The sequence below is a fragment of the Podarcis pityusensis genome (genome assembly GCF_964106645.2).
Source record: "Podarcis pityusensis genome assembly, chromosome: 8".
Taxonomy (NCBI): Eukaryota; Metazoa; Chordata; class Lepidosauria; order Squamata; family Lacertidae; genus Podarcis; species Podarcis pityusensis.
In genome coordinates this window covers 43822072-43848396 of record NC_138033.1, presented here as the reverse complement: position 1 = coordinate 43848396, position 26325 = coordinate 43822072, and the positions used below count along the sequence as shown (strand labels likewise).

The 26325-nt window shown below is 41.7% G+C and overlaps 1 protein-coding gene across 6 annotated transcripts in view; it reads left to right on the top strand.

Moving 5' to 3' along the window:
- Positions 1-26325, top strand: part of CDH8 (cadherin 8) — a 236779-nt gene that overhangs the window by 73024 nt on the left and 137430 nt on the right. For 5 of the 6 annotated variants that reach the window (XM_081016514.1, XM_081016515.1, XM_081016513.1 and 2 more), the window contains exon 3: positions 13848-14142. In XM_081016514.1, the coding sequence (XP_080872640.1) occupies positions 13848-14142 (295 nt within the window). Of the gene's footprint in view, positions 1-7143; positions 7233-13847; positions 14143-26325 lie in introns of those variants that run through there. The other variant, XM_081016517.1, reaches the window with a different exon arrangement.

Below are 26325 nucleotides of genomic sequence, written 5' to 3'. Positions count from 1 at the left end.
AGTTCCCTGAGTCTTCTTTTTGCCTCCATTTGAAGATGGGCACAACATTTACCCACCTCCAGTCTACAGGGACCTCACCGGTTCTCCAAGAATTCTCAAAGATTATAGTCAGAGACTCTGAGAGTACATCTGCAAGCTCCTTTAGTAGCTTTGGGTGCAGCTCAGCAAACCCTGGAGATATGAATACATTTAAAGTAGCCAAGTGTTCTTTTACCACTAGGGGTCGGCAATTTTTTTTAGCAGTGGGCCGGTCCACTGTCCCTCAGACCTTGTGGAGGGCCAGAGAAGTGGCACCGGGGGGGGGGAGAGAGTTGGAAGAAGAGGCAAGGGGGGTTCTCCTACCCACCCCCACTCCTACCCCCAGCCACTGCACTTACCTTCCCAGGGGCTACCGCTGCTGCCACCACCACCACCGCTGCTGCTTCTCATGGGTAGGCAGAGTGAGCTCATCCACTTTGCTGTCAGGCCCATAGGAGCACCAGGGCGGCAGCAGCGACAGGAGGAAGAGGCTGAGCATCAGTGGCTCTACCAATCAAACCCCGTGCCTGGTTTACCTCAGGGTAGCATGGGGACATTTTTGCTAATCTAACACCTCTGATGTAAACCAGGCATGGCATCTGAGTGGCAGAGTCAACGCCACTCAACCTCTTCCTCCCCTCGCCGTCACCGGCAGTCTCAGCTTCATGGCGGGTTCTGGCTTCACGGCATGGGCCAGATTTAGGACCTAGGTGGGCCTGATCCAGCCCGGGGCCTTAGTTTGCCGACCCCTGCTTTCCCACCATCACCAGATTAATTTTGGGTGAAGACAGAGGCAAGTTCAGCCTTCTTTCTGTCACCCAATAGCATTTCTCCATCTTCTCCATGCTGAGGACCTACTACTTGCTTATTCTTCCACTTGCTTCAAACATAGCCTAAGAAAAGTTTTATTATTATTTTTAACCTCTCTTGCAAGTTTAAGCTTAAGTTTAAGTTTTGGTCCAACTGACCTTCTTCCTGCAACTGGTGGCTACTAGTGTATACTCTTCCTTCATGATTTCTTCTTTCTTCATTTCTTATATATGCCCTTCTCACATCTCAGCTCATCTGTAAGCTCTTTATGTAGCCACACTGGTTTGTTTAGATGCATCCCTCATGTCTTTCTTGTTGGAATTGTCTGCATTTGTGCCTTCAATATTTCACTTATATATTATTATTTATTTATTGCATTTATATCCTACCTCAAATTGGCATGCACACTTCTCCCCTCCTGAATTCATCCCCACAATAACCCTGTGAAGTAGGTTGTGCAGAGAGGCAGTGAATTTAATGGCTGAGTGGGACTTTGAACCCCTGCCGAAGAAGATCAGATATTATATTATTCCTTCTGCTATCGGGTCAAGGATTATACTGTTCCTTAGGTCTCAGCACTCAAGAACTTCCCTTCACAATGTGAGCTAGCTCGGAGACTGGTCTGTTAGACCAGTTGCTGTCTAAATAGTGATTAGTGAAGCACTTTGATGAAAGACAATGAAACATTTTCCGTAGCCTTGCAATGGAATCCCTCCCTCACTGAACATGCAAATCTTGATGTGAAAAGCAAAACTCACAAAAATATCTGCCCAGCTCTGTTACAAGCCATAATGAAATCCTCTCTGCATTGTGTAGCCCAGTCTTTTCCTTCACACTGCCAGAAAGTCACCTTCCTAGTGGCTTTCAGTTTTCGCTGAGATAACGGCTGCTTAGTTGATGTTTATATTTTCAAATTCAGGATGTGTTTGGCAGCCAATTGCTGGGTGATCTCTTCTATTTGGACTGTCAGCTTGGCACATTATGTGGTCTTAAATAGAGCACTCACCTCCTGTGCGCTCACACACTGCAATTTGTGCCGTGGCACCATTATGTCTCTATCTTTCTTGTCTGTCCCCAAATTGCTCTTTTCCTCCAATCTATTAGGGTTTATTTGATAATGTTGCATAGAAACAGCAGTGACATTCACTCTCCTACCTGTATTCAGATTCAGATTATAAGAAACAAGGTATTTTAATATATCGTCTCTAGCATCCCAGCAGTTCATTGTACATAAATTGTAGTATCCTTGGAAAGCATCCTTGGTGGAACAGCAAGTAGTTAAAAGCACAGCATCGTGGCAGAGTTCCAATGTTTGGTTGCACCGCTGCAAAGCTCTCGCTATTGAAATTTACACAAGTTGATAGAAATGTGTTTCCACCTTTGGCCAAGTTGGCTTTGTATGTTTTCATTTGTTTTCATTTTTGAAATGCATTTGCTGTGCTAGACCTCCATTTAATGCATTTATAAATGCATTGTAGTGCAATCCTACTCAGAAATAAGGGTGTGAATTTGATTTAGTTCTCATTTAAAGGCAAACATACTTATCACTTTCTAAACTGCAACTCACAGTCATTCCATGATTTTTTTTATGTGGTTTTCCAGCCAAGTAATGTGTAGAAAACACTAGTATGCATATATTAGTGAAAATAACAGACCAAAAAAAAATTGTACGAGGAGACATTGCTTTGTAAAAATGTATATTTTAGGCAAAAAGTAATGGGAAAAATGTGTTTTAGGAGAAATCCATCCCAAAGTGAAAACCTGACAGAAAGAGAAATGGACAGAGACACCCATGCATACACTGAAATTTTATTGAATTCAGCAGGACTTTCCCCAAAGTAAGTGGGGTTTAGATTGCAGCCTAAGCTCCCTTTTTATGGGGTGAAATACTCAACACTTGAAAAGTATTTTTTAAACATAAAAGAAACCAATAAAATAATATTATGAAAACAATAAAAGCCAAATGGGCAATTATTTTTGAAAAGCCATGCCCCTTCGTCCCTTTGCTGTGATACACAAAACAAGCAGCTTCCAAACTACTGTTGGTGGAACACATTTGCTTGTGTTAAACTAGATGAAACCAGCAAAATTAGCAAGCTATTGTGAGTGCTTATGGAATCCCTTTCAACTGGATCCTCCCCTGAATTTTGCAGTTCCCTATTTCTTGCATGACTTCTGAATCAAAACATGGTGGAACATAATTCATTTTTGGTTGGCTCCGGTAGGAATGTTGCCCTTGGGTCCTGCTTTCAGGCTTCCCAGAGGCATTAAGTTGGTCCCGGTGAGAACAGCTCTCTGGACTAGATCAACCATTAGCCTGATCCAGTAGGCTCTTCTTATTCACTTATGAGATTTAAAGAGGCCACAGTTTTGGAAATGCTTGGTAGGGCCAAATAGCAACCCACTGTTAAAGACACCCCCCCCACACACACACACATCCAAAACTGTAGAACTGGCCTCAGTCAGCTGCATTTTGGGACTGAAGACTTTTTAATATCCCTATTAATGTCTACTATGGACTTCTTTAACTTAGTTTAAGGCTTTGGAATAAAGTCTCCTAAATTGGGTGAATCCCAAAATGAGACAACAAAAGGCCAATATCCTGAGAAAATGTAGATAAGCATCACCAGGAACATAAAGCATAGATGCAAAATATCAAGTCCAATAGAAAATCATTGAATAGTATTGGCAGGTGCATTGGGGATGGGCATAGCTCAGTGGTAAGGACACATTTTTTTGCATGCAAAAGGTCTCAGGTTTAGTTCATACGATTGAGAAACCATCAATAACTGTTGCCAGTCAATGTGGGAAAATATTGAGCGAGACAAATCAATGATCTTACTTAGTATAAGTATTCCCAGCATGGATGAAACAAATGGGAGTATGTCACTGGTTGTACATGACTGGGAGATAAGGGAATCAAACTAATTCAGTGCCTACCGACATGTCAGTCTTGTAGTTTAAAATCACTGTAAATAATGTTCCCTGGCCTTCATGTTTGCTATCCCACCTTCCTGCACTTGGGATCTTCTCCCCCCACCCCACAAAGAAGGGGGGCTTTATAAACATTTTTCTCTGCTTACCAATTCTTTCTCAACACACACACACACACACACACACACACACACACACGTGTACACAAAACCACATATGTAGAATAGACTATTTTGCATACAGCATGAGTCTATTTTACATGTTTTATGTACAATTGCTCTATATATTGTTATTTTAGAAGTCTGGGTCACTAGGCTGCATATGGGCAGCTGTAGGGGATGGGGGAGAATTTTATTCAATTCACATTTAAAGGCGAACCAACCTAATTCACATTTTCAAAAATCAATACATGGATGGAAACACAGTAATACTTATGCTGTCTTTAATTCTCATTTGAATTGTATGAAAGTCAGTTGAAAGAGAATTCCATCAACGTAGGGCCACTGCAGAAAAGGCACTCACCCAAATGCTCACTAACCCAATTGGTTGCACCAATGGGCATATAATTTTGAATATGACCATACAGTGTTGTGCATGGTGTAAAGAAGGAGGAGAAATTCAGTTCACGTGTGAAGGTGAACTTACCTAATTTGCACTTTCTGAAACAATCAGAGAACCAAACACAGCCGTGCTTCCAAAAAAATTGAAATTCTCTGAATTTTGTAATGCAGTTCTCCCACCAAGGAATGTGTACAAAAACCATAGAATCATGGAATTGTAGAGTTGGAAGGGACCCCAAGGATCAACTAGTCCAACCCCCAGCAGTGCGGGTATCATAGTTATAGAATCCCTGAGAGATGGCCATCCAACCTCTGCTTCAAAAACCCCAATGAAGGAGAGTCCACCTCCTTTTGGGGTATATGGTGGAGTAAAGTGTGCAGGCTCACCCTATGTTCTTATGTGGTTAGCAGAATTTGATGTATTTGCCCATCTGTTTGTGGTTGTTCTCATGCATTATGTGGGCATCAGTTGAAGCCAGTTCTTGAGCAGGTATGTGTACACCTGCTTGTGTGTGCGCAGTTGTACATTTCTTCCCCAATCCATCTAGCTATGCTCTAGAGAGTGTGAAGGTTTACACTTCAGTGCTATTAAAAGGGCCAGCGGGTCCTTGAAGGAAACAATAGATCATATTGAATTGAAGTTGCAATTGCAATAGAAATTCTTCCGTGAGAATAAATGAACTGCCTCTTCTCTTGAATGCTTATACTGGTAAATGATCATTTAAACTGTGGGTCATTGATGAACACATCCATCATCCTTCAGGTGTCACAAGACACCAGTGGCACTAAGATAAGTTCTCTTTGCCACCTAATGGCTTTTCATCTATCCAGCAGAAACAGAAGTCACACTGGACAAATAATAATATAAAAAGATGGCTGGGGAAAGGCTCACAGCAAGAGGAAGGTGTGACAATTACTAGAAGCAGTGGTGTATATAAATGAATGCAAAAAGCCGCTGACTTCCCTCAATATTTAGAAAGTGAGCTGGGGCTTATTGGCATTCATAGAAAATTGGGAAGGAATCCAGGGAGCTAGAGGTGTAGTGTCTCTGGGCTTGCTGAATGTGACCTGTCTCCAAAATGCAACACTTCCCAAGAGGCCTCAGAAGTAGGGATGAGAGAATACATCAAATATGAGTCCTCTAAGTGTCTCATTTTCCCAGTCTTCAGTTCACATAGGCTTGCAAGGATAAAAAAAGTCCTCATGAAAATTCACCAACGTTGTAGTGCTGATTTATCCTAATAAACACAGTTTTTTATGCAATTTAGCCTTCTAGATTTTTTTTTTTTTTGGTAGAGCAATTCCCCATAATATAAAGTATCTTTGCATATTATTCTTCACTAATATATGCATTTTATGCACACTTTGCCCCACTACATTCATTTTTGTATACATTTCTTGCAAAATTCAGAGAAGTGCAAATTTTGAAGGATGGCGTGGTTTTAGTTTATGTATTCTTTCAGAAAGGGTAGATTAGGTAGGCTCATTGTTCAATTCAAGCTGAATAAATTGTATCCCCCATCTCTATGCAAAACACTGGGATCCACTATATATTTTGGGCAATGTCCCTCTATATATTGGGTTTGTTTGTTTCATTTTAAGTATCTAGGATGTTCTGGGTGTATAACTTTCTAGTTTAGTTCAGTATAACTAAGAGACTGATAGGGCTATAAAAATGGTTAAGGTACTGATGATCTGGACACACAAATGGCCATGCTTACATACCCAAGGCACCCTGATCTCCAGATTTGGGGGAGGACACCTGAAAATAGGGTATATGTGTGCATTTCCTTTCTAAATGGAGGACTCAAAATATAGCCAAAATTGAACTTTGGTAGGCCATCACATGCCCGCCCTCTAGAGTCTTGGGGGGATGAGGAAAATAATGAGTTGCTAGGTTTCCTGAGCAAACTTTGTTACATCCAAAAAGAACTTTCAAAACAATAACTACAGTTCAGTTCTTTCTCTGCAAGCTTACCTTAAGACACAATCAAACATTTTGGAGCTCTGAACACATATTTCTATGAGTATATTTCTTTATGCAATTACTTTTGTTCATTGCTTGATTTTAATCATGCACTTGTGATGTATGCAGGCAGGAAGTGATAAATATAAGTGTAACTGTCATGACAACCTCCTGCTCTCAAACATAGACACACATTCATTCCTGCAGAATAACAAATAAGACTTGTGTATGGTATACACAACATTTACATTTTTATCAAGTCCATTGATCAGGGCTGGATCCCTGAGGATCCAGCATGATTAACAATTGCTGAATGTATATAGCTTCGGTGAATCCCACATACTGTATATGACTCAGTTTATTCTGTCCACCTCCTGTTCCCTTCTAGTTTAATCCTTAGCAGGCTAGTTGGAATGAATATGACTAGAATATTATACAGCTTCTACCAGTGTGCCTTAATTCAGGGATGGGGAACCAGTGGTCCTCCAGGTGCTATCGGACTCCAGCTCCCATCACCCCTGATGGTTGGCCATGCTGACTGGAGCTGGTAGGAGTTGGGAGTCTGGTGACATCTGGGGGGCCATAGGTTGCCCACCTTTGCCTTAACCGAAAGGGATAGTTGCACAAAAGAAGGCAGGAGATAAGCATTACCCACAATTCATTCATCTGGTGATGAATTAGTGGTGTCAATATTTGTTAATGAGGGAGAAGTGTCAGAAAGGGGGAGAATAAGAGTGTCAAGGGTGGTTTAAGACTGGTTGGCATAGAGACACTGTTCTAGAATAGATTATGTCTCCACTCTTGTACTGTGTCTCCATGGCAACCAGGAGCTCTGTAGGAACAAAGGTCTTACAGAGGCTTATATGATCTCCATGGGATCGATGCTCAAAGCTGAGTGGAGGTTGTTCTGCTGGTTTGTTCTAAGTTCCACACAGAAGCCCCAGGTTACATTTTCCAAAAGCTAATGGGTCTTTATTTCTTATTTCTAAGGACACCATTTCTGTCCTGCTTTTTCTCTGAAGTAGAACAGTAGGGTGACTATAGTTGTATAGTGTGTACAGTTCTGGTTTGCTGCATCTCAAAAAGAATACTCTAGTGCTGGAAAAGGTTCAAAAAATGGCAACTAAGATGTTCATGGGGGGGAAGTGACTCTTCTATGCAGAAAGGTTATGACATTTATGGCTTTCCAGTTTAGAAAAAAGGCAAACAAGAGAAGACATGATAGAGAGAGAGATAATTATGCAAGGTGCAGAGAAAGTAGGAGGATATACTTTTTCTCCCTCTTCCATAATGCAAGTACTCAGAGTCATCCGATGAAGCTGAATGTTGGAAGGTTCAGGACAGACAAAAGAAACTGCTTCTCCACACAACACATTGCTAAACCATAAAATCTGATCCCCAAAGCTGTAGTGCTTTATAAGATCCCATAAGTTGGATGGTTTTAAAAGAGGATTAGACATCTAAAGAGCTGATTCAGCACTTGATAACTGCTGTGTGGGCATTAATTGCCAGGGAATGGAAACATATGGTACAGTAGTGTTTGGCAGTTTGTAATCAAGGAAATGTGGCCACATAGACTAAGGTTAGCTCATGGTCAGGGTAAACCAGACTTTTCTATTAGTACAATTTTATTGATTGCATGCACTGAAGAGAACAAGGAAGCTCTCTGCCTGCAACATCCATGTACATCTGGATAGTATGAACTTTACCTCTCACCATTTTCTTCATACTTACCCGGCTCACATCTGATGAGTTCTCCTGGGGGAAAGCAACAAGCCTACTGTGAATACACAAGTAATAACTGATTTACCTTGATATCCTCTCATCTTCCATCTCCTTTATTTTATATAAATGTATTTCTTTCATTCACTGTATTTTGTCTTTGTGGGTTTTTTCATGAACGTGTGTTAAAAATGTAATAAAGATTTGTTTTATTTTAAAAGAGAAAATTAGACAAAATCATGGAGGATCAGCTGCTACTAGCCATGATGGCTATGTTCCATCTCCACTGTTGGAGACAGTATTCCTCTGAATACTAGTTTCTGGAAATCACAAGTTGGGAGACAGGTGTTGCACTCAGGTCCTGCTGATAGGCTTCTTATCTGCATATTGCTGGCCATAGTGAGAACAAAACACCGAAGAAGATTGCCCTTTGGTGAGATGGAGCAAGGCTCTTTTGTTGAGTGATTTTACCACACTTTAACATTGTAGCCCCATTCTCACTGAAGTGATCATCCTTGTCTGAATGTATCCCTTCAGGCTGCGATGAACGCTGCTATAATGGAATGTTCCTCCATACAAAAATAATGAATAAATCACTTCACATGGAAAACTAGAAATCAGCCTTATCCTGGATGTCTACTTTCATATGTCATGCCCTGTCCCTGCTGGAGTATCAGTATCAGCCAACCCTTCTGCCCCATCAATCTTGAAAAGGAGCTGAGTGCTTATTTCCCTAGGACTGATTCTGTGCTCAATTCATAGCCTCGCCACCTTACACTGCCTCATTTGTACTGTACATTTAAAATAGTCTCATTCCATATTAAATAGTCATGGCTTCCTCCAAAGAATCATGTGAACTGTAGTTTGCTAAGGGTGCTGAGATTTGTTAGGAGACCTCCTATTCCTCCTCACATAACTACAGTTTTCTGAGAGAAGAAGAAGAAGAAGAAGAAGAAGAAGAAGAAGAAGAAGAAGAAGTTTATAAACAGAGGGTGGTTGTAGCTCAGTGGTAGAACACGTGTTTCTTCATGCAGAAATTCCCAGGTTCTATCTCATGATCACTATTTAAAGGATCACAGGTAACAGGTTGTGGGAGAGACTGCTACCTGCAAACCTAATGAGCCACTGCCTGTCAGATCAGATGGTACATCATTTGGTATAAGGTCATTTCAGAAGCTCACATATGTTTAGCACAGGGGTTATCTCAGGCCAAAGGATCGGGGGGGGGGCAAACGTAGCACTCCAGGCCTCACTATATGGCTCTCTGAATGCACCCTAGGCCACACATCCTCTTCCCAGGCCTTCATCAACCCTATTTCATACCTTCTTTCAGAATTTTTGCCTGGATGGAATGTGTTCTTGAACTCTGATAATGCCTCTTGGTTCCCTGGATAGAGATGGGTGTGTGAATGCGTGCACAAATTTGTCTACTGTACAAAGGTAACAGTGTTCCACTTAACTTTTGCTTCTGGCCACACCTACCACTAGTGTGTGGGTTGCCTGGAAAGGAATGTAGCTGTTGGACTGAAAAAAAGATTCCCCATCCCTGATATAGCCATATAATGAAAGCAAACCAACTGAGGTATATAGGCAAAGAACATATGATAGATCTACAAACGAGTTTGAACAGGTTTCAGGAAGACAGTTCTTTTGAATTTCCAGAATGTTTTAGCCTAGGCTGAGCACTTTCCTTTGTAATAATGTTACTGATATACTGTACTTATAAAGTTGTGTGTGTGTGTGTGTGTGTGTGAGAGAGAGAGAGAGAGAGAGAGAGAGAGAGAGAGAGAGCATTCAATTAGCAAGGGAGAATGCTGAAGTTATAGAGAACAGATTTACACACCTCCTACTATTTGAGAAGTCTCTGCAGTGGAAATTCACATTCATTTATCCTCTCTCCATCATTCCTCACGGTCCCACATAATTATGAACTTAATGATCTTTAACCTTGACATGAGCAAAGGGTTCTGAATCTTGACAATTGCTTTACATACTCATACATATTTGATAGAACTAAAGAAATGTTTCTTGGGGGATGAAATTGCTATACTTAATGACTTCAAATATATTTAGCTTTTGTTCTCTTAAAAAAAAAAGTGCAGATTTTAGGAAGGGTGATGGCGACAAATGATGGCCCATGTATGGAGCTAATCTACCCATCTTGCTTCTTAGCCTAGGCCATCTATTGTAATGTTTCTGTATTAAAGATAAAAAGCACATGAATGTTTCAAATAGCTGCCTTGATGATCTTTGACTGCCGCCAGCTGCTATAAAGAAGGGGAAGAAAGATTTCTGTAAACATCACATTTATCATTTACTTTAAACTAGAGAAAGCATGATTACCATTTTTTGTCTGGTACTAGTATTTGATGGAAAAAAGAGGGGAAATATATATTTAGATTTTTTGCTCTTTGCAGACCTAGAGCCAGTGACAAATGAAGGTTATCAAATGAGCAGTTTGTACTTTTTTGTTATTTCATATCCACCATCTCATATTTTAAGCAGTTCTCTGTGATTATATGAAATATGTCTGCATGCATTTCAGAAGCATCTCTTGTATGGAAAAAAGGTTTTGTTTTGGTTTTGGATTTTTTAAAGACATTGGGCATGTTGCAGTCAAATCGGTACACCAGGGGTGGGAAACATGTTTCAGCCTGAGGGCCACAAATATTTGCAATATTGTAAATATACAACAAATATTTCAATTCAAGAAAAAAGTTAGAAAGGTTCCAAAACAGACATTAGCGATCATCTTGAACCTTGAATTGCTGCAATGCTCCTTTGTGAGCATTGCATAATGTATCTATATAAGTAATTTAAACCACACACCTTGGACAACCTTCTGGGGGCTTCATACCGGTGATGGATAAGGCCAGAAGCAAAGTTAGGGAGAGAAGAATGAATGTAAATTTCACCATTGTACAGTAGACTAGTTTCTACACATGCATTTCTCTAATTCATCCAGGCTAGCAAGAAGCATTATCACTTAACCATCCAGCCATAAACACGCAAGGAGGTTTCCCACTCAATGTTTATCCATTTTGGAAACCAAACTGGAATGTTTTGATTCTTTATTCAGTGTTCTTCAAATTTGGATCCCCAGACATGGACAGACTACAACACTCATCATCCACAGCCAGTTAGGTCCAGTAGCCAAAGATGATGAGAATGATAGTCCATCCAAATCTGGGATCCCAAGGATGAAACACAATGTTGTATGTTCTATTTGTACTGAGATAAATTGCTATGCGCAGTGCCAACCTACTGTTGTGTTTTGTATTTCCTTTTTCATGGCAGGAGCAGGGGAGGAGGATATGAATGGTTATGATACTTATTTAACTGTCCTTATAAAGGAATCTTTTTTTAGGGGGGTGCACAACCTCTTTCTTGAAATCATAATAAGAAAATCGTCGGTACTTAATAGTTCTGTGTGTGTGTGTGTGTGTGTGTGGTTTTTATATATTAAAAAGTCTAATTACACTTCTGATTACATTTTGTTTGATTAGTATGCATGCAAATATTCTCTCTTTCTGTATTTAAGCTCTGATATGGATCAGTAGCGGCTGGATGAAAGAACAAACCTCTCTTTGTATGCATTATATGTGTGTTTAGTGGTGGAAGAAATGGACTGGGATCATTTGCCCACAGCAATCCATGTTCTGAATGTTGTGGAGTAGGTTCCCCTCCCCTGCTCATGAGAAGACTCATGAGATGCCATTCTGGGATAAAGGTTGTATTTATTAAAATTTAACAAATCGGGGTATTGCAAGCCAATTCACCAAACTAACCCAATTCAGAAACTACAGTGTTAGTGTCATGGACTGTCTGAATACAGAGGAGTGGTGGGAGACACCAGCTGGGGAACCTCAAAGGGAACCCCCAGAGGAAGAAGCTCAGAGCCAGGGGATTGGTGGTGGGACAATGATGAGTGGTCAGAGCAGGGGCATTCCGAGGGGGGTGGGGTCCGCTCTGGGTACCATTCAAAGGGTGGTGACAAAATGCCACCCCCTGATAGATGGCACCCCCAGGGGGGCGCCATGCCCCCAGGGATGAGTGCCATGCCACCTGGGAAGAGCGCCATTCCAGGTACCAGAGCAGGTTGCTTCGCCTCTAGGTCAGAGGGAGAAGAGGGAGCAGACTGGAAGGAGGAGGTGTCAGAAGGTGAAGAAGTAACAGGGTTTAGTGAGCAAGAAGAGGCTGTGGCAGAGGGCTGCCCAGATTCAGAGGCAGGAGAAGAGGAGGATCAGGAGACAGAGATGAGGCAGGCTGCTGAATAATCTAGGGAGACTCTTCATCCTGTTGCAACCAGCTCCTCTCCTCCCTGCTCTCCAGTGTCTCTTCACATTGAAGACAGAACTGGCAGTAAACTTTAAGCTCTATCTTTCACTTAATATCAACAGGCATATATGGACACAACTGAAGCAAGCAAGCTAGTGAAAGAGTTATTAAAACAGCCAGTTCAGGAAGGCCGCTTTGCTTTCTTTTTCCAGGCACACTATTCAGTGGCTGATTTAGTGGCTGATTTTGTCACAGTAACATGGGCATTAATTAAAGGCTATTGCTTGTTCCAGCATTGATAACCTTCTGGTCAGATCACTGTAGTGCGTTAGACACAGGGCTACCATTGACGATGACTCAGGCTGCATTCACATGGCAGTTTATTCCATTTTCACAATGTTAAGTTCCTCATTCTGTTTGTGCTTGCACACAACATAAATTCCACTGCTGGAACACTAGTGGACTATAGTGCACATTTAGTGTTTTTGTGCAGGGGGTTGTTGCCTGTTTGTTGATATTATTTTTGTATCTTTATTTTGGTTTATATTTTTTATGTGGAAATTGTTTTGTTTGGTTGTGTACTTTTTGATGTTTTGTGTATTGTTTATGACTACATTTGCTATGTTTGTACTGTAGTTATGTAAATTTTTATATGTTGTAAGGCGCCTTGAGCATGGCTTTGGAAAGGTGACATACAAATATCTGCACTAGCTACCTACTTGCTCCTGGTCCCAATTCAACAGATTAGTATAAAAACCTTGGGTGACTAGGATCCAAATACCTGAAGGAGCACATTTTCCTGTGTTTTGAAATCTTCTTCTGAAGCTCTTCTCAAACTGCCTTTGACAAGCAAGAAGACAACTTTTTTGGTGGTGGTGCCCCAGTTTGCAACACCCTTTCTGAAGAGGCATGCTTGAAACTTGCATTATATATATATCACCAGATTAAGACATTTCCATTTTCAAGACCTTTAGATTTGTGTAAAGACTTAGCCTGCTGTGGGATTTTATTTTGGTTACTTTAGCTGCTGTCTCATAGTATTTGCTAAAACTATCATCGTCCTGTATATTTTAATGTTTTATAATAGAAATAATTCATTATTTATATTTCCTGTACACCATTCTGGAAATCATTGTCTGAAGGATGGTGTGACAGCTATTCACTCCTAACATTGTTCACAAGTACAAGTTGTCTCTGCACATGTAGAAGTGTTTATGTGAAAAAAATGTACATAGGCTGATTTGTACAACTCATCTACTGTGTACACAGGTAGCCAGATTATAGGCTTGTTGAATAATGCAACTCTATTTTTTGTATACATTTACACAGACTGTAATGTAACACATGAACACCCCATACTGTTGTATTAACATGGTAGCCTCCAATTGCTGTTGGATAACCCTCCATCATTGGCCAGTAGGTCACCATGTTGGCTACGCCTGACTTAAATAAAACAAATCCATAAACCTAAAATGAAACGTGTGGCAGTGCTGATGCAAAGGCTAATTGCTTTATGTCTTTTTTAAAATGATCACTCAATAGCTTCTTTGTCATTTCAGCTACACACAGACTTGGACCCTGGAATCAGCAAGATCAAGTACATCCTGTCAGGTGATGGAGCTGGTACTATCTTTGTGATCAATGACAAGACAGGGGACATTCACGCAATGAAAAGACTTGACCGGGAAGAAAAAGCTGAGTATACGTTGACGGCCCAAGCTGTTGATAGGGATACAAACAAACCTCTGGAGCCTCCATCAGAATTCATCATTAAGGTCCAAGACATCAATGACAATCCCCCCGAGTTCGTTGATGGCCCATATCATGCAACTGTTCCTGAAATGTCCATCGTGGGTATGTATGAGAGTTCCAAAGTACTTTGCAAAAGATACTGTGTACATGTATTTCTCCACTGGTTTATTTAAAGGCACCCTTTTAGGACCAAATCCTCACAAGGCAGTTTCAATCATTTAAATGTATAATCACAATAAAAAACAAAGCTTCTATAAATCATGTATGTGCAGCATAGAAAACAGCAATAAGAATCTATAACAATAAAATAACTACAAGACACAACTGGCAAATGTATAGCAACATCTTACTTAGTAGAAGAACATTCAAAGAAATAAAATAATTCAGCACCAGAACTATTAACAGCAGTGAAATATTGTTATTGAGAAAAAGAAAAAAGCCATTTGGAACAAATGCATCTTTAATTTTCATTTGAAGCCTTGCAATGATGGGGTTATGCAAAAGTCAGTTGAAACAGAATTCCTTCAACATTGGGCCACTGGAGAAAAGGCATTCTCCCAAGCACCCACTAACCCAATTGCATTGCCCCAATGGGCATATAACTTTGAAGATGCCTTTACAGTATGTGCATGGTGTAGGGATGGGGAGCAATTTGATTCAGTTTACATGACAGTATACATGACTTACCCATTGTTCACTTTCTGAAATAGTATGATAATCAAAACACAACCACCCTTCAAAATTTGAAATACCCTTAATTTTGTAATGCATTCCTCCTGCCAGGGAATGTACAAAACTGCATGTACAGGTGGAAAATGTGCATTGAAATGCATACATAGTGAAAATAAGATACATAATGCATTATATTAATGCAAAAATGGTATATTAGGCAATATTGTATGCAACAGTGTGTATATTAGAATAAATTACCACTAAAATGCTGGTGAATTTTCATGCCAAGTGGTATAGAACTGTGGAGAACTGAAGACTGGGGGGAAATAAGAAACTCAGAGAACCCAAAATTTAGATATTCATCCATCACCAGCAGGATGTGGATGGCCCTTTAATTACTCTGGTTCTAAACTGTTTAAGGGTTTAGTCAAAACTAGCAATGTATCAACCCTGAGCAAATGGTAGATGAACATAAAAGTGTTTGTTTCATTTCCCCGTCTCTTACTTACATTTGCAAATCCATAGTTGACTAAAGCAATATGTTTAGCTCCTCTGGATGAGTGGTTGGCTAGACTGCAAAGTCTTTTGTGCAGAACACATGGATTACATTTATATTCCAATCATAGTGTTGTGGTGGAGACTTGTGCTGCTGAAGCAGATTCATCAAGATTTGTTCCAACACGCCACTATAATCCTATTGATATTTGGTTGATGTTTAATTATCTGTTTGTGTGCATTCTTCTACACAGATGCACCACTTAGGATATGCGGCTACATACTTATCTATTTCCCCTCTTCCAACTATAATTAGCCAGAGACACGAAAAGGAAAGATGTTGTGTCTGGGAGCGGATGGTAAGGTCCTTGAGTGGATTTAATCAATTAACTGTTTGAATGGAGAAGCAGCAAAGCAGAATGAGAAGCTCTGAAAATCAAGAGAGGAGTAAAGGGTGTGTTGCCACTAACTTTTCAAACAGCAGTATAGAGGTCTTGTAACTCAGAAGAGCTACAAGCTTTGCATAAAGTTCCCATTCCAGTCCTCAACATCTCCTGTTAAAAAGATATGAATGCTGGGAAGACCTCTGCTTAAGGCTGCTGAATAATAATAATAATAATAATAATAATAATAATAATAATAATATCTTTATTGTCATTGCCCCCTTCGGGGACAACGAAATTACAACAAAGAGTATAATGTTAGTGGATTAATTATTATAATTTGTAGAGATGCCCACCACTGAGGGGGAGTGGTGGCTCAAGGAAGCAGAAGTCAGAAAATTTTGCTTTCCCAGGACACCAAGGCAAAACTCATTCACACCTTAATGAGTTTCAGGAGACTGTGGAGCAGGCATTAGGACTGATTTCAGAAATGTCTCCTTTGGTGTCATGAACTGGCAGGAAAATGGGGAGGAAAGAGAGGAGGAAGAGGATCCCAGTGAGGGGTGTAGCTGGGATTGGAACACACCAGAACAAGCTGGTGATGGGGAAGGAGAAACTGGTGTATGAACTACTCACTGGGTGACAGAGGATGACGAAGGGATGGGGGTCAGTGCACAGGGACCAGAGCAGCATAACCAACCGCCAGAGCCAGAGGGGCCCCTGTCTCCACAGACATGGGCTCTGAGGCACAGGGAGCAGCAGGTGGGGCACTACAGGAGACTAAGACAGGCAAGGGCCCACAGCCAAGCTCCCTCACTGGCCAGATGGGACTTACTAGCTCTGGGAGGAGGTGTGTGATTCCTCAGCTAGAGTAGGCTTGGAACAGGTGAGGGTCACATGCCTCATCAAGCCTGGATGCTGTAATTAGCATGCAAAGTACAAAAGGGCAGCAGAGCTGAGGTGCTGTGTCTGCTCAATTGCCCATGTTGATGGACCTCAGCTTGCATGCTCCAGGATCTTTGTGGGACTGTGCTTTGGACTGGACTTTGGACATGTGCACTGACCCTAGACTGGGGACTTGCTGCCAGGTAGGCCAGGGTTTCAGGACAGAAGGGCTCAGAGGAGGAAAGTGAACTCCAGGGCCCACAGGAATTGAATCCACCTCCTTGGATACATCCACATATTGGATCCATATCCTCCTCAAAGTTTCAGTTGCTAGGGGGCTTTTCCTCTGAGGAATCCTGGTCTGAGGCCATGCCATAAATCAGGGTCAGTTGAGGTGTGTGTGTGTGTGTGTGTGACACCAGCATGCTGTGGGGCATGCTGATGTGAGCTGTGCGCTCCAGTAGGCATGCTGATGTCAGACGCATGTATGCAGCATGCATGGCTCTGGGCACCCACAGTCCCGAGGCCAAGCCAGTGGGCTTGTGTGAGGTTATTAAAGTACAGTGGTACCTCGGGTTACAGATGCTTCAAGTTACAGACACTTCAGGTTACAGACTCTGCTAACCCAGAAATAGTACCTCGGGTTAAGAACTTTGCTTCAGGATAAGAACAGAAATCGTGCTCCTGGCAGCGCGGCAGCAGCGGGATGCCCCATTAGCTAAAGTGGTACCTCAGGTTAAGAACAGTTTCAGGTTAAGAACCGACCTCCAGAACGAATTAAGTTCTTAACCCGAGGTACCACTGTAAAAGAATTGAGAAATAAAATTACTAAATCATACACATGTGCATCATGAGGGTGCATTACACTCACACTTCACAGAGAGACGCACAAACAAATGTGAGAAGTCTCTAACTAACTGGAGAGTGTTTTTCTTTTGGAACTGGCCAACAATGTGACTTTTAGTAATTTCTATAAAGCTGTCAAGGCGAGATGCTCATAAATGTTTACTTGGAAAAGAGCCCGGGCACTTTATTGCCACTGTTGCGTCCTGTCAGGCTTCTGGAAACAATAGACTGCCCTATTGCAGTTTTTAAAAAACCAGAACTACAGCCGTACACATTAGTGTAAGAGGCCAGAACTGTCATTTTGCTGACAGCCAGTACAATTGGTTGTACAAAGCCATCTTCCCTTCTAACTGGAGTGGGCCCAAGAGCGCTTTCGGAGGGAAGTTTAGGCTGGCTTGTCAATTACAAGTGCTTTTGGAGGTTTGATGTCTTTGCTCCTTTAAATCACTTCTGCGGAAATTGGCAAAGGCCTTCGCCACCACCGTGTCAGCTCCTATGACCCAAACATAGGTTCAATATGTTAAGCTCCTTAATTATACAGCGAGGCAAACACAGCAAAGGCCTGGGGTTGAGATATTTCTATTTTTGCCAGCTTCTTGGCAAGAGACTGTAAACACTCACATGAACCAAGATGCTCGGGGATGTGAAGACAAAACAAACAAATGGTTGGGACGCTGGACTAAAATGTTAATAAAGTCCATGCTTCAAAGCACTTTGTATCCAAGGTAGGGCTTAGGATACAGGAACATAGGAAGCTGCCTCATACAGAGTCAGAACGTTGGTCCATGTAGTTCATTATTGTCTTCACTGACTGGCAGCAGCTGCCCAGGAGCTGGAGATGGGGCCTTGTGCAAGCAAGGCAGATGCTCTACCACTCAACCACAGCCCTTAAGCTCCATCAAGTTCAGGCACCTGTTTCCACTAGCAGCCAGAGAGTTGCATCTCAAAAGCCTTCTCTCACTGTATCCTAGCAACTGACATTCAAAGGCATGCAGTCTCTGACAGGTAGCATATAGGCATCATGACTACAGTTTTATAAACCATCATCTTCTACTGTATTTGTATAGGCTTTATGCACACTTTAGAACACTGACTAGCATTCTAACATGTGCAGGGAGCCTCCACAAGCAATCTGCTCTCTGAGAGGTGAACCAGATGCCTTTGGGAAGCCCACAAGCAGGATGCAAAGGCAGGAGTAAACTAACACTACAGTTCTCCATCAACTGGCCTTCAAAGGCAGGCTGTCTCTTATCCCTGGTAGGGCATGTAGCCATCAAGACGTAGTACCTATAGTCTTGTCCCTTCTTTGTGGAGCTATGGGCAAAGAGGCCTGCATGAGAAAGGGTGTGTCTGTGTAAATAGACCATGAACAGAGCACCCCCCCCCCCACGGTTTGTCCTACTTCCAGTGTTTCCTACTTCCAACCTAATACACAAAAGAGGCTCAAAGTGATAGATTTTATTCCTTCTTTCCCCTGTGAGCCCCACTTCGGAACAGCTGTTCTTAAGCAGCGTGTGCATGCCCCATTGAATTACTTGGATTATGAATGACTGTAAAAAGCAGTTCAGTATAAACAGCAGTTCTACTACTTTGATTCAAGCTCAAACCTGAGACTGTTACCGCTTTTGCAGCCCCCCCCCCCCCCCGCAATTGCTGCCACTTCTGCTTTTCTCCCCTCTGCTTTTAGGCAACTGAAAGCCACTACATTTGTTTTACAGTTACAATAGCAACTGCAATACCACCACAGGCTATTTTATTATGGCTAAAGCTGAAATAAAGGGGAAGTTTGAATGCTCTCCCCAGGGAGGCTTGCCTGGCGCCTTCATTACATATATTTAGGTACCAGGCGAAAACATTTCTCTATAACCAGACCTTTGGTTGATTAACATTCTATGACCTTTTAAATGGGTTTGTGGGAGGGGGGTTATTGGTTTATTATTATTATGTATTTGTCTTCTCATTTTGTATTTCTACATTGTGAACTACTGTGTGATCTTTGGATGGAGGGTGGTATGCAAATAATAATAGTTTCAACCCTTCTGCCCATTTGTACTTGCAGTGCCCTTTAAATGAGTAGCAGCTACAAAAAGGTATTAGTTATGATAACTACATAGAACTTCCAGGTTCAGAGAGAGGCTGAATACATACTTACCTGCTTAGAGCCCAAACTAGAATCACTCAGAGTTGTCCTCAATGTCCTGCTTTTAAGCTAGATGTATTCTACATCCTGGGTCTACAAAAGTGAGTGTGGTCACTCAATATGCCTTTGAAAACCCTACTGTTAATTAGGTTTCCCATGCCTTTTCCACATCCTCCAACACATTTATTGAGCAGATGTGGATACATGCCACCCCCACCCTGCGTTGCTGGGACCACTTCCATCTGTTTTAAAAATGACACATTGTGGGGTAATATAGAATCAATGTGCCTTGAGATTTTATTTTGAAAATGAAATTAGTCTGTGAAAAAGCACTTTCCAATGGCATAAAATATGCAATAGGTGCAGATTTTGTGTGGACTAGGTAGAAAAATAATGCTGGTTTGCAGTGTGCATTGAATGAAGATTATAATGTCATGTGCGTGCAGCCAGAGTATTGTTTTAAATAACAGTAGATGTGGGAGGGCAAGGGATCAACAACAAAGGAGGGCTGTTGCTTTCAGAGACAACAATCAATAACTGGCATCATTGAGCAGCTATCAGGGCCCCTATGACCTGAGATATCAAACTGCTGATGCCCTTTATGCTCTCCCCTTAAAAAAAACCCCAACACTCTAACCTAATGCTTCACCTAGCCACCATTTTGATTGCCCAACCAAAGGCCCTGGCACAGTATCATTCTAGACCTAACTTCATGGCAATCCACAGAGCATCTCATATGATGCCATGTTGCTGCTCACTTCTCTTCATTTCTGGCAGGTTAGCCTGCCAGGGCCCAGTACTGAGGAAGGGACTCAACCGAATGCACTCTGTCCTGCAGTCAAAACTGGAGCCAGACTCTGTTTGCTTTCATAGTTTAGAAACAGGATGACAGACTAGGGTGTCTCCAAACTGCAACTGTTTCTTTGTGGGGGAATCTTGTGGAAGGAAATACAGTACTTATCAGGTTTGGTCAGCTGAAGTAGATTAAAGCAATCTGTTGTCCTGATGCACCAAATCTACAAAATTTATTTATATTCCAGAAATGGGGTAAATAAATGGTAATTGGCCATTTCCACTTCCATGTCCACTAAAATTCTCCAACATCCTAAATGAATTCTTTGTCATATAACCACCTGATAAACAAATTGGAACAAATTCTCATTGAAGAGCAGGTATAATCTAACCTCTTGTGTAAGCCTTGTGCAGAGGGAATACAGGAAAAAAAATGTCATTTTGAGGAGCCCTAGATCAAACCTTTGATGTGTTCTCATATTTTATAGAATACTTGGTTGCAGGGAAAGATGTTAAGATGAAAAACATATTGTTGACAGTCAAGAATTAGTCTTCATTGAGTTATCAGGATCTCTTTCTCCTTCATTCTTTCCATTTTCCTGGTAGAAAATCCTGAGTGACTTTTTTTAAAAAAGAGAAAAAACGTTGTCAGTTTATACCTTACTTTGTTCAAGGTTTTTGTGCAGCAAAGGTTAGGATACATTTGGAAGCTTTCATGCCTTGAAGTTACATTACGGTTTTGCATGCCCCAGAACTGGAGAAGAACTCGTATATGCTGTGAAGCCTTAAGCAACAAAGATGTTGTACAAGCTATCTCATTTTTTGATAAGTGCACCAAGTTATAAGTGAGATTGAGGGGGAGTGCATTAATCTCTCTAGCCCTCCACAAATAAAAATGCTGAGATCTCAATGAAAAGAGGCATTTTATTTGTGGAGTGCTGGTGTGATTAATGCAGTTGCCCTCTATCTCACATATAACTTTACACACTTATCTAAAAATGAAATAGCTTGTGCAACATATTCATTGCTTGAGGGCTATGCAGCAGCTATATACAAGTTCTGGGGCATCTGGAACTGCACTGTACCTCCAAGGAATTAATTATTTACAGCACCTTCTCAATCTTTTTACTCCATGGAAATTAGATCAAAGGAGTTTTTCTTGTACAAATGAGGTGAAAACGTAGGAAGCTGCCCTATACCAAGTCAGACAATTGGTTCATCTGGCTCAGTATTGTCCACACTGGCTGACAGTGGCACTTTCTAGGATTTCAGTCACAGTTCTCTCCCAACCCTACCTGGAGATGCCAGGGATTGGACCTGGGATCTCCTGCATGCAAAGCAGAGGCTCTACCACTGAGCTATGACCCTTGCCATGACAAGATTGATCCCTCCCATTTTACACCACACAGGTAAAGTGTGTAAGGAAGACACAGTCCTCCTTTGTATTAAGATCATCCACATGATAGCAATATGAGTGGGAGTAGAAATTTGAGTTTAATTCACCTAGTAACTCCCTGTAACAGGGACTACGAGCCCTGTTGCTTCTGTTCTGTAGCCAAAATAGCAGAAGGAATAGGTATACTTAGGCATGGAGGAACCCAAAGGGTTGCAGAAATAATTCAAAACAGAACAACCCCTGGAGGAGGGGGTCCCAAAAACAGTCCAGTGATGACTGAGGACACGCAACATGCCTGCCACTATGATTTCATAAATTTACATTCCACCACAGAAATAGCAAACTGATTGAACACAGCCAACACTGAAAGAAGTGTTAGTGACCTTCATTAGTCCCTTCAATCTCTTTCCTAGTCCTGTTCAGAAACTGGGAAAATAGGGTATCCTAGCTGATATTTCAGCATGGCAGCAAACTTCACATGAGGGGTTCTGAAACTTATTGCTACTGCCCTGAGCTCCTTCCAAAGGCTTCCAGCTTCTGAGGATAGAACTGGTTGAGTATCATATATGCTTGAATATGCTTCCAACCCAGTGCCCTCCATATGTTTTGGGTCTACAACTCCCCTCTGCCACAGACAATATTAGCAAGCATGAGCATTAGCACCAGGCAATGTCTGGTACAATAAGAGAGTAAGTTAGCAGTACTAAGTTGGTGTTTAATTACCCTGTGTAATTAGCAAACCTCTCCAAATTCTCTGTGTTCACTTTCTAGGTTTACATTAATATTTTAATGTGCTATATTTTCTGAGACCCTGTACTAAAAGGGCTCTAATACTGTGATCAACCTCAAATTAGCCCAAAGGGTAAACTGAAAGTTAGTAAAATAGATGATAATATAATCTCAAACATTATAAGAGATGGTTATGGTGAAACAGTTGTTAAGAAAAAATGTATAACATCCTGTGCTTTTGTTTCACTGTTTGAACATCCTTTGCATAATCAGCTCCTTGAATTTGTCTACTGAGGAACTATCGGAACAGTGAGGTCAATAATGCATCAAATTCTGCAGAGCTGTAATGAAAATATATGAGGTGGTGGTAAAATGAAACTCTTTTTTAAAATCATGGTGTGTGTAGAAATTTCATATTCAATGGAGAAATAGAACTGGGTGTCATCAGAAACTGATGAACTTCACTCCAGTCCTTGGGTGATTCCTCTCAAAAGCTTCAGATAGATGTTGAACAGCATGGTGGACAAAATGGTACCCTGCAGGTCCTCAAAGGATTTTCCTGATATCGCCTCATAGAATTGTAGAGTTGAAAGGGACAATGAGGGTCATCTAATCCAACCTCCTGCAATGCAGGAATCCTTGGCCTAACATGGACCTCGAACCCAAGACCCTGAGATGAAGTTTCATGCTCATGAATCTGAGACAAATGAGTGTTGAAGGTTTTAACATGGTGCCAGCCAAATAATGTTTGTCTAAAAAATGTTTGTGAAATGACTTCCAGAAAAATATTATTCTACCTTCCAGGTGAGATGGAGAAATAATTAGTACATATATCTTTTGGGTTCCACTGGCAAGCACCTCGGGCCATTTAAAACTGATGCCAACAAGTAATTTGGGGTAGGTGGGAGGAGTGACATGTAGGTGACCATATATTGGTTGAATACTTCTACAAAGAGTGTAGGCCAAATCTCTCTAGGCCAAATTTAAAACTATCTTCTAAGGTGTAGGTTACCATAGCAAAAGCTGAATATTTTTAGGGTTGCTTCATAACAACACACAGTGGTTTTAGACTGCCAAGCACTGTAGTTGGATGTTTTCAGAACAAAGGAAACTCAGTTGTATGAAGTGGGCATAATCAGTGGTGGACCTCTGGGTCTCAAATTTCAGTGGCACCCAATGCATTGCCAAAATTCGTTGTGCCCCCTGCACTCCATTTTAAATCATAGTTGCAGCACTCCCTGCAGTGCCCCCAAGACACAGCACCCAATGCATCTGAACTGGTCACACTCCCCTAAATCCAGCTTTGGTGCAATCCATCCTTGAGATTTGTGCACATAAACTCCATTCATATCAATGGGCCTTAGAGCTCATTTATACAAAGATTGCCATTGCTGTCAATAATATGGGAGCAAATTTGGAGGCTCTGTGATCTGGAGACTGTGGACTCTACACCATCCCCAATTTGGCCACCCACCTGCCCTGCATTCACCAGTGATCTTCAAGGGGGATGATTAGGGTTTTCTTGGGAGTCTCCTGACATGTCTAGTCAGCTGAGCCAACTTTTTCAACTACTCCATCCTGCTTTTTATATCCAACCGTGCTGTAGTTAATTTGGCTAATGGTTGTACCTGTCTGGCACATAGTGTGGGATGGTTGTAGAAGAGCATCCATTCTTGGTGATCTCCTAGAGAAATCTTTTAAGTGAGATACATTCTGCCAGTCTGCCTCATATTGCTATCTGATGTAGGGGTAATAATAATAATAATAATAATAATAATAATAATAATTTATTTATATCCTGCCCTCCCAGACCAAAGCTGGGCTCAGAGCGGCTAACAACAGTAAAAATAGCACAATTTACATAAAATCACAGTCAATTAATTGAAATACATTCTAAAATCAATTCAGAATCAAATTAATGGCAACCATTGGGCTAGAGTTCTATGAGGATTACAGAAGGAGAGAGGGGGTCAGACTGTGCCTTGGCCAAAGGCCTGGTGGAACAGCTCCATCTTGCAGGCCCTGCAGAAAGATGTCAAGTCCCACAGGGCCCTAGTCTCTTGTGATAGAGTGTTCCACCAGATCAGGGTTGCAGCCGAAAAAGCCCTGGCTCTGGCTGAGGCCAGCCTAACCTCCCTGTGGCCCGGGATCTCCAAGATGTTTTTATTTGAAGACTGTAAGGTCCTCTGTGGGACATACCAGGAGAGGCGGTCCCACAGGTACGAGGGTCCTAGGCCGTATAGGGCTTTAAAGGTTAAAACCAGCACCTTAAACCTGATCCTGTACTCCACTGGGAGCCAGTGCAGCTGGTATAGCACCGGGTGAATGTAATCCCATGGCAAGGACCCCATAAGGAGTCTTGCTGTGGCATTCTGCACCCACTGGAGTTTCTGGGTCAGTCCCAAGGGCAGCCCCACTTAGAGTGAGTTACAATAATCAAGCCTGGAGGTGAACGCCATGTGTAGTAGACATTCGTAGACTGCTCTTGGGGCCCTATAGGCATAACCCTACCAATTATCTTAATCATGACAATCCTCAACTCGCCTTCAGAATGAAATAGCTATGAGAGATTCATATCTGTTATTTTTTGGGTGCTTCAAGTCAATATGGTATTTCCCAGATTTCTCTCTTACCTCCACATTAGACCTAGGCCTATACTTGAAAAAAGAGGTTTTATACTGCTGCAGATAATCTAAGAATACTGGTTCACAAAGCTGGGACCTTTATTTACCTGGCCTGCCATCTTCATGCTGGGCAGGGGTGCCAACATGAATAAAATATCGGGGGGGGGAGGGACAAGTAAGACCTGCCCCATATAATCGATCACATGATGTGGTGCACACACAGCCATTGAATGGCAATGCCCATCAACTTTGGGAGGTCCTGGCCCCCTCAGATTTTTTTGGGGGGGGGCAAAGACCCCTCAGCCCCTAGGAGTTTGCTACTATGATGCTGGGTATGTGGGCAATACTACCACTAGGGATATTATCTTGTGCACGGGACGCGGGTTGCACTGTGGTCTAAACCTTGAACTTGCCAATTGGAAGGTTGGCAGTTTGAATCCATGTGACAGGGTGAGCTCTTGTTGTGTCCTAGCTTCTGCCAACCTAGCAGTTTGAAAGCACGCCAGTGCAAGTAGATAAATAGGCACCATTGTGGTGGGAAGGTAAACAGTGTTTCTGTGCTTTCTGGCACTCGTCACAGTCCTCTGTGTGCCAGTGGGGATTTAGTAATGCTGACCACATAACCTGGAAAGCTGTCTGTGAACAAACGCTGGCTCCCTCAGTCTGAAAAGTGAGATTAGCGCTGCACCCTATAGTTGCCTTTGAGTGAATGTAACCGTCCAGGGGTCCTTTTACCTTATATTGTGCAAGGCACCTATGTCAATAATTGTGAGCATATGCTACAAGTATGGTAGGTTCTTTTCTCAGGTGTAAGGTTGCAGTCCTAGCAACACTTCCATGGAAGTAAACTCTACTGGATTCAACAATACTTACTTCCAAGTAGACATAGTTAGAATTACAGTCATCACCCCTTGCCAAATGGTTATTCACTGGTTTCTGTGGTTTTGGAGAGAATTTCATCTACCTCAGATAACAGCCTTGTTTTGTTTCTCATAGGATTGCTTATCCAATATTGGGCAAGCATTGCCTCAAAAGACTCACTGTTGATAGTGTTTCTCAACTGCCTTTCAGCTCGCTTCATCCAACAAACTCCTCTATTCGTTTTAAGAAAATGTTTGGATGCAGATAGTTCCTGCATGTGTGGGCGGATATTTGATTTGTGGAGGACTTGCAGGCGGAAAGTAAAATGGGAGGTTGCAAATAAACAGGACAGACTATAAAAAGAAAAGTACCTGCTTGGAGGATGTGCTGACAAATAATGATATCTCTCTCATATATATATATATATATATATATATATATATATATATATTCAGGTGCACA